Raw genomic sequence first — 11,277 nt, forward strand, 5'->3', positions numbered from 1 at the left:
GCCCTCCACATTACGGGGAGGTACTGAGATGAGCCATGTCAGATTATCACAATGTTTTTTTTTTCCCTTTGTAATCAAGCTTGGTCTGGCCTAACCTGTGATGTGGTACCTGAACCCACTCGACTCCCTCGGTGTATACAGTTTGGATCTGTTCCAGTTTGTGGTACAGTTCTTCCTTCCCAGACATCCGCGGTCCAGCTTGGTCTGTCCTGGTCTGTGGTACGATACCTTTGTCCTAGACACTCCGCGGTCCAGCTTGGTCTGTCCTGGTCTGTGGTACGATACCTTTGTCCTAGACACCCCGCGGTCCAGCTTGGTCTGTCCTAGACACCCCGCGGTTCACCGTGGTGCGAGTAAATGTGAAATTCCTTGCATGCTGATTCCCTCAACTGCTGGCCCGCGGGGTCCAGCGGCACACACACACACACACACACACACACACACACACACACACACACACACACACACACACACATTGCCCATTCCCCCATCGTCTCTAACCTCAGGGGGGAAAAAAAAGCTATACCAAGTAATATTATACGTTCAGGTGTTATGATATTATCTTTGACTTGTTCCAGGAAAACGTTGCATGATGGGAAAGTTCAAACACTAGTAGACCCAGACATCAAGCGATGTAGTGTGACGATAGGACGTCCAGATGACGGAGATTATGTCTTCGATCTCGCTCAGGAACCAGTGATTGGCTGGTATGCTGATGCATCTCATAATGTATCTCGTTGAAAGTGAATTGTCTAAGACGCTCGTCCATGTTACTATGCATGGAGAGGAGGAGTTGGTTGCCTGTTGTTAGTGTTCGCCTTTAGTGAACTCTTGAGTAATTATGGATTAGTCTTTCAGAGAGGATTATATCCACTTATTTTTATTTATTATATTAACAACGGGGAAAAAATAACTGTTGATGCCTTGTGTCTTGTGAGGAGGTTGGTGTCGTGAGGCGGGGGGAGGTCTGGCCTCGCTCAACACGTCAAGGAAGCATTGTGTAAGTGAGTTTGTCTGGTGGACTGGGGTCCAGCCGTGGATTCCACACTTCAGAGGAGGGTCGAACTCATGGAAGTGTGTGGTGGATAGGGGGTGGCATGGTGTCTCCCTACCAAAGTGCCTTTCTGCGACGAGATATTCCCATGAAGGAGCATGCTTACCTACGACGAGGCTGTCCCACGAGGAAGTGCTCGTGAAAACAGTCGATCATCTTGGTGAGATGCATGCGTTGTATTTCCTTTTCAGCACAGAAATTGCTTGCCTGCTGGGGAGATATATTTTTAGGTAAATATTCTATTTTTACGTAGGGAGGTTGTACCGGCAATATGGGAGGTATGAACAGGAAAAATGGCGAGAGTAAGTGCATACACCAATGAACAATGCCATTCCGCCGTTAGTTCTTTGTACAGATCTAACTTTATGGCAGATGTCTCCTACTGGTAGGCAAAGCATTGTGCCCGGCCATGTCCAGGTCGACTTCACTATGCCCGGCAGTGTCCAGGTCGACTACAATGTGCCCGGCAGTGTCCAGGTCGACTTCAATGTGCCCGACAGTGTCCAGGTCGACTGGAGTGTCGTGGAGTGGGCCCGCGTGGCAGCCTGCATTGTTAATGGTCAGGCGCGACGTGAGGGTAATGCAGAATCTGCGCCACCGAGAAAGTGTCTGGAGGTCCTACTGCAGCTGACTGCAGGTCTACACTGGGCGGAGGCCGGGGGCGCGCCGGACGCAGGGAGGTGCTGAGTTGCACGGAGCACAGGCCAGTCTATCACTCCCTCCGTGTAGTACAGATACACACGGCGAAGTAGACCAAACGCACTGGATGAGGGCCAAACACGTTGGATGAAGGTCAGACACACACACAAATGTAGGCCAGACACAGATGGCTGTTGACCAGACACACACGGTGTAGGCCAGACGTACACGGCGTAAACCTGACGTATACGCGGGGCGCAGGCCAGACACGTAGACCAGACACAACACGGGTCGCGCTGCATCTGCAGGCATACAGTATGACCGACCAGTCATTATGTATACCAGTATGCATACATTAGCATAACATGTTTGTTGCGATTTCCTAAGCTGGTTTGCCTTCGGTTGGCCTTTTAAGATCACTCTATGAGCTTGTAATATTCTCTTGAGGACTTTTAAGTTGTGATTTATTATAATCAGCTTTGATAATTGTTTATGGCTGTGATATGTCATCATTGATTGTTATGTTACTGTTATTTACAACACCTGCTTGTGTCTGGTTCCAGTTTAAATCGTCAGTTTGTGTCGAAACGATTTTTTTTTTCCTCTCTCTTTAAAGGATGTAGATAAGATGTTCTCCACATATGTGAGTGATGTACGATAAGTAAGAGAGAAAACGTCACTGAAGAACAGCGTTCACTCGTCAAGGAGAGAGAGAGAGAGAGAGAGAGAGAGAGAGAGAGAGAGAGAGAGAGAGAGAGAGAGAGAGAGAGAGAGAAATCGTATGTGAAGATAGAGGTCATGTGGCAAAGGGAGAAGGGTTGGACCAGTCATACGCCAGGGGAGACGGGCGGGCAGCCAGTCACCAGGGGGAAAGAGGCCATACGCCAAGGGAGACGGGGTGGAGACGTAAAGGGAAAGGGTTCATACGCCAAGCTTAATAAGAGGCCGTACGTCACATGAGAGGTCGTACGTCACATACAGCGAGGGTAAGGACTCAGTGTCAAGGGAGAACGTACTTGACTAGAAATAAGTCGTACCTTAAGGGTTGGAATGGTCACCGCTGGAGAGAAAGGTCAAGCTTGACCATGTCGTAACTTTACTTAATCAAGATGATGCTTTCATATTGAGGAGAGGGAAGGGGGAGGGGGGTTATCCAGTCACTGGTGAGGTGGTAGTGGTTCGTGGTGAGGTGGTCGTGGTCCGTGGTGAGGCTGTGGTCTGTGCCAGACCTCCGTACAGACGTAAAGACTCAACACCGCCAGCAGCTTACACGCCTTACGTTATTATTATTATTATTACACACACACGCACACACACACACACACACACACACACACACACACACACACACACACACACACACACACATACACACACACACACACACACACACACACACACACACATACACACACACACACACACATACACACACACACACACACACACACACACACACACACCTGGGGATGATGGGTTAATCTGGTCGTGTGTGCGTGATGCAAGGACAGATGGTTAATTACTGACGTGTGGTGTGAGATGGGAGGCTTGGAGAAGCGGGTCGCCCAGGTGTGTAGGGGGCAGATGGGTTGCTGCCTGCCACCACAACTTAACCAGAACGAGCCGTCAGGATCGTATATCAGGTACAACAATAGAGAGGCCATGGTGTGGATGATTGGATAGCTTCATCCACTTGTAAGAAGGCGAAGGTCTCGGGAGTTCCACTTAACAAGCGTCCGACGAAGCGCTAGTTTTTGCCTCCCGTAGGCTCGATGTGGGAACCTGTCGATTATACCAGGCGGCGCATGAGTTAGCGCGTGTAAGGGCGTGGCGCGGGTTGATGTAGGTATTAGTGAGGCGGTTGATGGGGTGGGTGATTGATGTAGGGTCGAGTATTTCACCGTCTGGGGTCGACCAGGTCTGCTGCTAGTGGTGGTAGTGCTTGGCAAGGCTGGAGGAGACGATGCTCATAGATTTCCTCGTTGATTATACCGAGAAAAGATGGGCTAAATGCAGTCAGAAGACCTGGTGGTCTGTTGCTTGTTGCATTCCTGTGGTGTACGTGTGGTCCGCGGTGCCTCCCGAGGAAGAGTACCTGCCTGCCGCAGGACCGTCGCCTCCCGGGCCCAGCAACCACGCTGGCCAGCCGCCGCCTCCGCCGCCGCCCGGCCAGCACGGCACCTGTCATGACTTGGGGCGTCCTGAAGGACACGACGTCCAGGAATGTTGTATAGCGGCAGGAGGAGGAGGAGGAGGCCCGCCGGCGCTACGCAGTTGCTCCTACCGCTGCGCCCCTCTCCTACTTCGCCCTTTATCTCCAGGACGGCAGGGTAGTCCTCCTTTCCTTCACCACAATGGCGGATGTTTTCCCTTTAAGTTTCGTTATAAAGGTTGATTGAAGCGCGTGGGACACCTCGATGACCCTCAGCCCCTGCCACATCCCGCACGAGACCTGTCCGAACCCTTGAGAGAGAGAGAGAGATGGTTGAGATGTGTCACTGTTAATCCTGTCGTTGTGTACAGAGTTGAGGTCACTTGTTCCCCTCGGCGAAGACCTGCCGGGGTTGTGTTCTTGAGTAATGTTGGGACTTGTGGCTGGTGTGTGGCGCAGGTGTCCGGACGGTATACGGTCTTCACTCGTACCTGAGCAGTAATATATATATATATGACTGGCAACCTGGGAAGTCGTGATTACGAACGGCTTGGCTCCTGTAAAGGAATACTTGACAGACTGATCTACATCATCCGTTGAAACACTGGCGAAAGATAAGCCGAGACGCCTCTTATTGTCTGGTTGTCACCTGATACGGGCGAATTGCCGATCATCCAGTAGGGGAGGAGAGAAGGCAGGCACGTCTAACACGCTATACACGCTCTTTTTATTTCTTAGTATTATTGCTGTTCGTGTTATTATTATTATTATTATCATTATTATTATTATTATTATTATTATTATTATTATTATTATTATTCTTAGCGAATTCGTGGGGTCTCTTAGGAGGGTCTGCCAACATGAGCAAAGGCGACATAGGACACGGCATGAAAGTACGGGTCCTACCGTGGAGGAGGGGATAGATGGCAGGCAGGCGGAAGGTCTGGCAGAACAACGCTGGCCAACTGAGAGGGACCGGAGGAGGAGGAGGAGTGGCATGAGCGAACACACAGACAGACAGACAGACAGGCAGGCGGAGGAGGAGGTGGGCAGGTTATCCTGGGTTAGGTTACGCTCTGAAGCCGCCGCCACCAAGGCAGGCGGGACGGCCTCCGGTCACCACCACGCCTTCCCTCATTCATCGCTTTCACCGTCGACCGTGAAACTGTATATGCAAGATAGACGATCACTTCTCTCGTATCCAGGATAAGTCGTGAGTCATGACGGATGATCGCTACGAAACTCTCGGTCGCTGGCAGCTGGGTGATGTAAACAAGCAAACCGAACGTAGCGACGAATTTGAGCGGCTTTAATCTAGCGGCCGAAGTCCAGAGTCGCGTTTCATGATCCGTGTGTATAGTTTGGCTCCCCTTGGTGGGTGGGTTAACACCTCACCAGCGCCCAGGGTGGGGATGGGGAGAGGGTATACATATACATGTATACACACATACGCTGAAAACGTATGTGCTTACCACACACACGCACACATAATATTAACCCTTTTAACTGACACATATACATACACACGCCTTCATTAACCACCCTTATACTATATGTGTCCCAGGGGATACGCGGGAAAGAATACTTCCCACGTATTCCCTGCGTGTCGTAGAAGGTGACTAAAAGGGGAGGGAGCTGGGGCCTGGAAATCCTCCCCTCTCGTTTTTTTTTTTTTTTCTAACTTTCTAAAAGAAGGAACGGAGAAGGGGGCCAAGTGAGGATATTCCCTCTAAGGCTTAGTCCTCTGTTCTTGGAGCTACGTCGCTAACGCGGGAAATGGCGAATATGTATGAGAAAAAAGGAAAAATTATATATATAAAGTTTGATGACAGTTTTTGCCTTATTATAGCTTCTATCTTCATACCCTCCTCCCTGCCTATTACCTTACAGACAGCCTCCCTTTACTTTTACTCCTTTGCTCTTTTCCTTACCATGTTACCTTGCCTTACTCCTTCCTTTCTATGGCCGTCTTACCCCCTTACTCTATTTAAGAGATTTTTTTTTTTGTAGATCAGGGAGTAAGGTTCTTAAGAGGTTGGAAAATAGGTTGAGCTAAAGGGACGAAGGTAATGTCAGTAGTATTAAGGCAAGTGGAGTAGGTTGGAAGGTAGCTGGGGGTAATACAGGAGGTAGCTGGGGGTAATACAGGAGGTAGCTGGAGGAAATATAAGATGAAGGTAGGTGTCGGTAGAGCTAGGCTTCGGGAAAGGATCAGCAAGGTAAGGCAAGATGTGGGTAAGGTAAAAGGTAGGTTGGGTAGGTGTAGGGAAAGGAACGCATGGGCAGAGGTGCATTAAAGGATAGGGCAGAGGAAGGGAGACGTGGTGTTAGTAAGGTAAGAACAGATTAAGGTAGGATTAGGGAAAATGAGGGCAGCAGGAGAGAGATTGCTCATGGGAACAATGCCTCACTCACTTCCTTACAGTTTACCTCCCTTCCTTCTTGCCTTCTTTTCCTCCTTGCCTCACTCTTTTTACCTTCATTTCCTCCGTACCTTACTCTTCTTGCCTCACTATCCTCCTCCTTACCGCAGAACTCGTCCTTCACTACCCGAAGCTTCCTCCCTCCTCTGGGTCTCAATGGCTCCTTGAGCGAAACTGGAGAATTGATTTGAATCAAACTTCGGCCGACCCACGATTATAGCTGCGTTGTCTCGTGGATCGTTGTGACTCGTAGCGATGCCGTCGGCGCTGGTGGCGCTACACAAGTTGTTGTGGGTCGGGTTCTGTCATCGCGCGAGGCTAGAACTTGTAGCGTCGCGCGTGTCTAGCGCTTCACGCCGTGTAAGCGACTTATCACCGGCTTAGCGCTGTCTTCAGTGGCGACTCGTAACCTGTAGGGGGAGGATTGTGACGGTGGTCGGGCAAGTAGGGTATGTTGTCTGGAGGTTCTCGTGAGCTCTGATATCATTTTGAATCGCTGGTGATTGTTTATGTGTTGCCCAATATCAAATAGATATTTTTTATGGTATTCTAACATTATTTTTAATGTTTATAAAACAGCCATATTGATTCTTTTTATCAATGAATTTATCATGTTACTGTATATTTTCTTTATTAGATGTTTATATTTCTTCTATTTAAGGTACGAAGAATTAAAGTAATGCTGGGGATCAGGTTGAGGTAGTGGCTCGGTGTTTGTTTTCATGTACTTTGGAGGATTCAGATTTGTAGCCCAAGGATTAGAAAACGTTTTGTTGTGTCATTGCAGGTGACGGGAGGACCTAAGACTTGACGGCGCACAGGGCGAGGGGGATCATCGAAGTCCGCAGGCCTGTGGTGACCCTGATTTAGATACGGGTACGTCCATGGCGACCGTAGCCCCTCAGCGTTGACCGACGTGTCGTGTCGCGACCTCGGGAACCGATGGCGTCGTTCCTGCAGTACGCCCTGTCGCCATTCCCGCGTCGCCGGTCGCGGCAGGGGGACCGCTCCTCGACCTCGTCTCGAAACAGGGCGTCCAGCACGCCGCCCTCGCCCGCACCCACACCCTCGCCAACGCCCAGGACCCGCTCCGTGGGTATCCAGACGCCCGTGCTGCAGCGCCGGGGGCTGGGGTTTGGCTTCGCGGAGGCGCCCCCTACCCCAGGCACCCTCAGGCGCCTGAAGGAAAAGACCCGTGAGGCGTGGCAAGGCCTCACCCCTGCTGAGCCGCCGCTCCTCGCAGGACACCCTGAGGGAGGGCAGCCTCACCCCAGTTCTATCCAGGAGGACCGCCTCGCCTCCGCCTCCGCCTAACCCCCTACACTCACCTTCTTCATCGCGCAGGTACGTTATCAACGACACGGTCCTGCCCAGCCACACCTCATCCTGCTACTGTGGCGTAGCTCACCTCTGTAGAACATGCTGTTGTTGGGCTGTGATGGCACTGTAGATGACACTGATGGCACAGATGGGCCAGGGACGACACAGGTGGCACAGAAATGATGTTGATGGGACGGAGATGACGTATGGGTTAGAGGCGACACAGATGACATAGATGACACAAAGGTGACGGATGACACAGAGGTGACATAGTTGACACAGGTGACGGAAGACACAGAGGTGATTTAGATGATGTAGGGATGACATATATAACACGGTTGACACAGCCGACTCAGGAATAATACATGACACAGGGACGACACATGGCCTAGGGACGACAAAAACATGGCACTTGGCAGCGATGATATACGAGACAAGGGTAAGATAACGGATGACACTTATGACACATGACACAGGGAGGGAGGACTGTGACACCGTGGCAACACCCTGATAAACCCGTCACAGTGTAGCCTCGCCGGCTGATGAATGACATTCCCCACATACTTTGTTTTGTTCATTAACCCGCCACTGTGGAGGGACAGCCTCTCTGGTGCGGAGGAGGAGGAGGAGCAGCAGCAGGTCCCCCCCCCCCCTAACCTCGCTCGTAGGGAGGGAGTCCCACCTTAGACACCGTCTCGATGAAAAAGTTAACTACTTTTTTTTTTTTTTGTCATCCTCTCATTTATTACATCCTTCCCTCATTTCCTTCGCCCATTTTTCATTTTTTTTTCTTCTTCTTCTGCTTCCTCCTCTTGTGTTCTTGGATGCGGGAGTCACAAACACAGACCTTATGCTGCCGTGTGGCGTGATCTCTCTCTCTCTCTCCTCTTGTTCTACCCACCCCAGTCAGTGGCCGGCAAATTGTGTCTCTCGTCATATCTCGTCCTTTCCTTGCCTTGTGTCACGGTGTCGGGAGGGCAGTAAATACCACCTGACGGTAGACATCACATCAACCCTCACTCTTGCGGAATATGAGATAATTTTTCTCTTGTTCCTCCTGCGTCTCCCTCGTCTTTGTCCGCACGTCTGCGCCTGTAGTTTGCAATTACCTCATTGTAGAGTGTGGGGGGAGAGACAGAAGTCTGGACTCGTGGTGCGGGGCCTCGTCTCCTGGACTATCTTTTTCATGTTGGTGTGTTTATGTCTTTATGCTTCTTCCCAGAGAGAGAGAGAGAGAGAGGCTTTGGGTATCTTGCGAAAGCTCTTGTGTGTACGTGTGTGTGTGTGTGTGTATGTGGGTGTGTGTGTTGGTGTCTGTGTGTGTGTTTGACTGAAGTGTAGACTAGCTGGCTGCTTGGGAACAGTTCACAGCAAGCACACCCATAGGGGCAAGCTCTGTGGATTACCTTCTGAGGACCCTGGTTTTGAAGCAGACTTGTTCACCTTCCCATCCTCTTGAGGCCACGCTGCGTCTGCTGGACGACACCCCCGCGCCCCCACCAAGACCTTGGTGTGGGGTTAAGTTGTTCATACAGAGATATACCACTGACAGACGAGCTACTGCTGCTTCTGCTGTGCTGTGTTCATGCTGCTGTCAGCTGAGAGGTCGGCGCATCCCGTGTCACCGCGACAGCCTTAGAATTTTAAATCCATAGACTCGAATTAGTCTCTCTGGGTAGGAGCAAAAAACTTGATCGTCCGGTCTCCCTTATATGGAACGGATGGATTCGATTGATTTCCGGATGATAGAAAGTTCAGATGTCAAAGTCGAGATGTTGCCTCGGTCTGTGTCTCCGCCTCAGTCCCCACCCTCTCAGAGGATCGTCTGGACTTGAGAACTGGAGTTCGATTCCTTCAGTTCGACTGGAATTTAGTACGAGATTCCTTCTTATAGTGTAACTGGCCTGTTTGTGAGTTAACAGATCACACGTTGAGGGTTAGTCACTCAATACTTTCTCACTTGTCGTAGCATTACTGGAGCTGTATTGGGTTGATATTGTCCCCCTTTTATTCTGTGATGACAGTCCATCCATCACAGGTAGTAGTAGTAGACGTAGTAGTAGAAGTAGACGTAGTAGTAGAAGTAGACGTAGTGGTAGACGTAGTAGTAGAAGTAGTAGTAGAATTAGACGTAGTAGTAGTAGTAGACGTAGTAGTAGAAGTAGTAGTAGAAGTAGACGTAGTAGTAGACGTAGTAGTAGTAGTAGTAGAAGTAGACGCAGTAGTAGAAGTAGAAGTAGACGTAGTAGTAGTAGCATGCACGCCGGTAGAGGATGACAGTTCTCTACATTAGCTCTACATACGGACTTTAAATGAATGTTTTTTTTTTTTTGGTTTGAATTTTACAAAGAAAAAAAGAAAGATTAGTCTAGAGATATATTGTGCTACCTCCTGAACACATGGCAGATTAAGAAGTGTTGCCTTTTCTCTCTTTCGCCCCTTCAGGCATGTGTCACCGCCAGCCACCTCCTCCTGCGCCTCCCTCAGTAGTCAGGAGCCGCCCCCGACGCCGCCCTCCTCCACCAACTCCTCCTACAATTACGACGCGCCTCCCACGCCCTCCTCCACCCGCCGCTGTCCTTCCCGGGCCAGCCTGGACAGCGAGGGGGCCCACGTCGTACACCTGGGCGCGGCGGGGCTTGGCCTAGGCATGGGCGGGCTGCGGGCGTGGGAGAGGGAGGTGGTGCTGCGGGAGGAGGTAGGCGGCGGAGGGGAGAGGCGGGCGGTGGTCAGGGAGAGCGTCAGGATGTCCCAGTGTGTGGTGTGGGAGTGTCTGCCCATCCCAGGCTGGAAGAGGAACGCCCATAAAGGTGAGTCGCGCTGTCAACTCGCACCACTCTCGTCCTTCAGAGCGGCGGGCGGTGCCAGGTACCATGGAACACGTAAGTTGATGGGGCGTTTCTTCATGTTTCATTTTGTGGGGAGGAAGATAATGACCAGCGCCGCTTCGTCAGGGCAATGTAATAACTGTAACAGGATCAGTGTTGCGTTGCGTCTTTGTGTTCGTACGTAACGCCGTAACGTTTCTGTGTTCGTACGTAACGCCGTAACGTTTCTGTGTTCGTCCGTAACGCTGTAATGTTTCTGTGTTCATTCGTAAAGCTGTAACGATTCTGTGCTCATTCGTAAAGCTGTAACGTTTCTGTGTTGGTTTGTAACGGTGTAACGTTTTTTCATGTTCGTCCGTAACAGGTGTACGTCAGGGTGTCAATCCATCGAAGGTTTGTGCTGTGTTACGTCTCTCCGTAACATTGTTACATGAGGGATTAGTCGTAATCTTAAAGGTTAGTGCTGCGTGATGCCTCTGTCTTCATTCGTAACACTGTAACACATTATATGGGCATTCAGAAAGGTGATTCTCAAGGTGAGTGTTACATATCAAGATATTTATCCATAACACCGTAACATATGACGGAAGACGGTCCATACGGTGTTACATGACGTCTCCCTCGTCACCCGTAACACTGGAGCAAGGCACAGGGTCATTCATGATTCCCTACGTAACACATAAATCGCTTGTTACGTACCAAGTGTTCTCAACCGTATCGCGTCAGGAGGGAGGTACCAACACGTCACCAGCAAAACACAGCTTGACACACGTCTCACTCCTATTGGTAACACTGCGATAAGTAACACACCACACACACACACACACACACACACACACACACACACACACACGTCAAACG

The 11,277-nt window shown here is 50.4% G+C and overlaps 1 protein-coding gene across 1 annotated transcript in view; it reads left to right on the forward strand.

Annotated features, from left to right (window-relative positions):
• LOC139766274 (uncharacterized) overlaps positions 1 to 10,306 on the forward strand; it is a 22,949-nt gene extending 12,643 nt beyond the window's left edge. The window contains exons 2-3 of the mRNA XM_071694699.1: positions 7,056 to 7,612; positions 10,034 to 10,306. Of these exons, the coding sequence (XP_071550800.1) occupies positions 7,211 to 7,582 (372 nt within the window). The 5' untranslated portion in view covers positions 7,056 to 7,210 and the 3' untranslated portion in view covers positions 7,583 to 7,612; positions 10,034 to 10,306. The remainder of the gene's footprint in view (positions 1 to 7,055; positions 7,613 to 10,033) is intronic.
• The last annotated feature ends 971 nt before the right edge of the window (positions 10,307 to 11,277 follow it).

The sequence above is a fragment of the Panulirus ornatus genome, chromosome 57 (assembly GCF_036320965.1).
Source record: "Panulirus ornatus isolate Po-2019 chromosome 57, ASM3632096v1, whole genome shotgun sequence".
In the NCBI taxonomy this organism is placed as follows: Eukaryota; Metazoa; Arthropoda; class Malacostraca; order Decapoda; family Palinuridae; genus Panulirus; species Panulirus ornatus.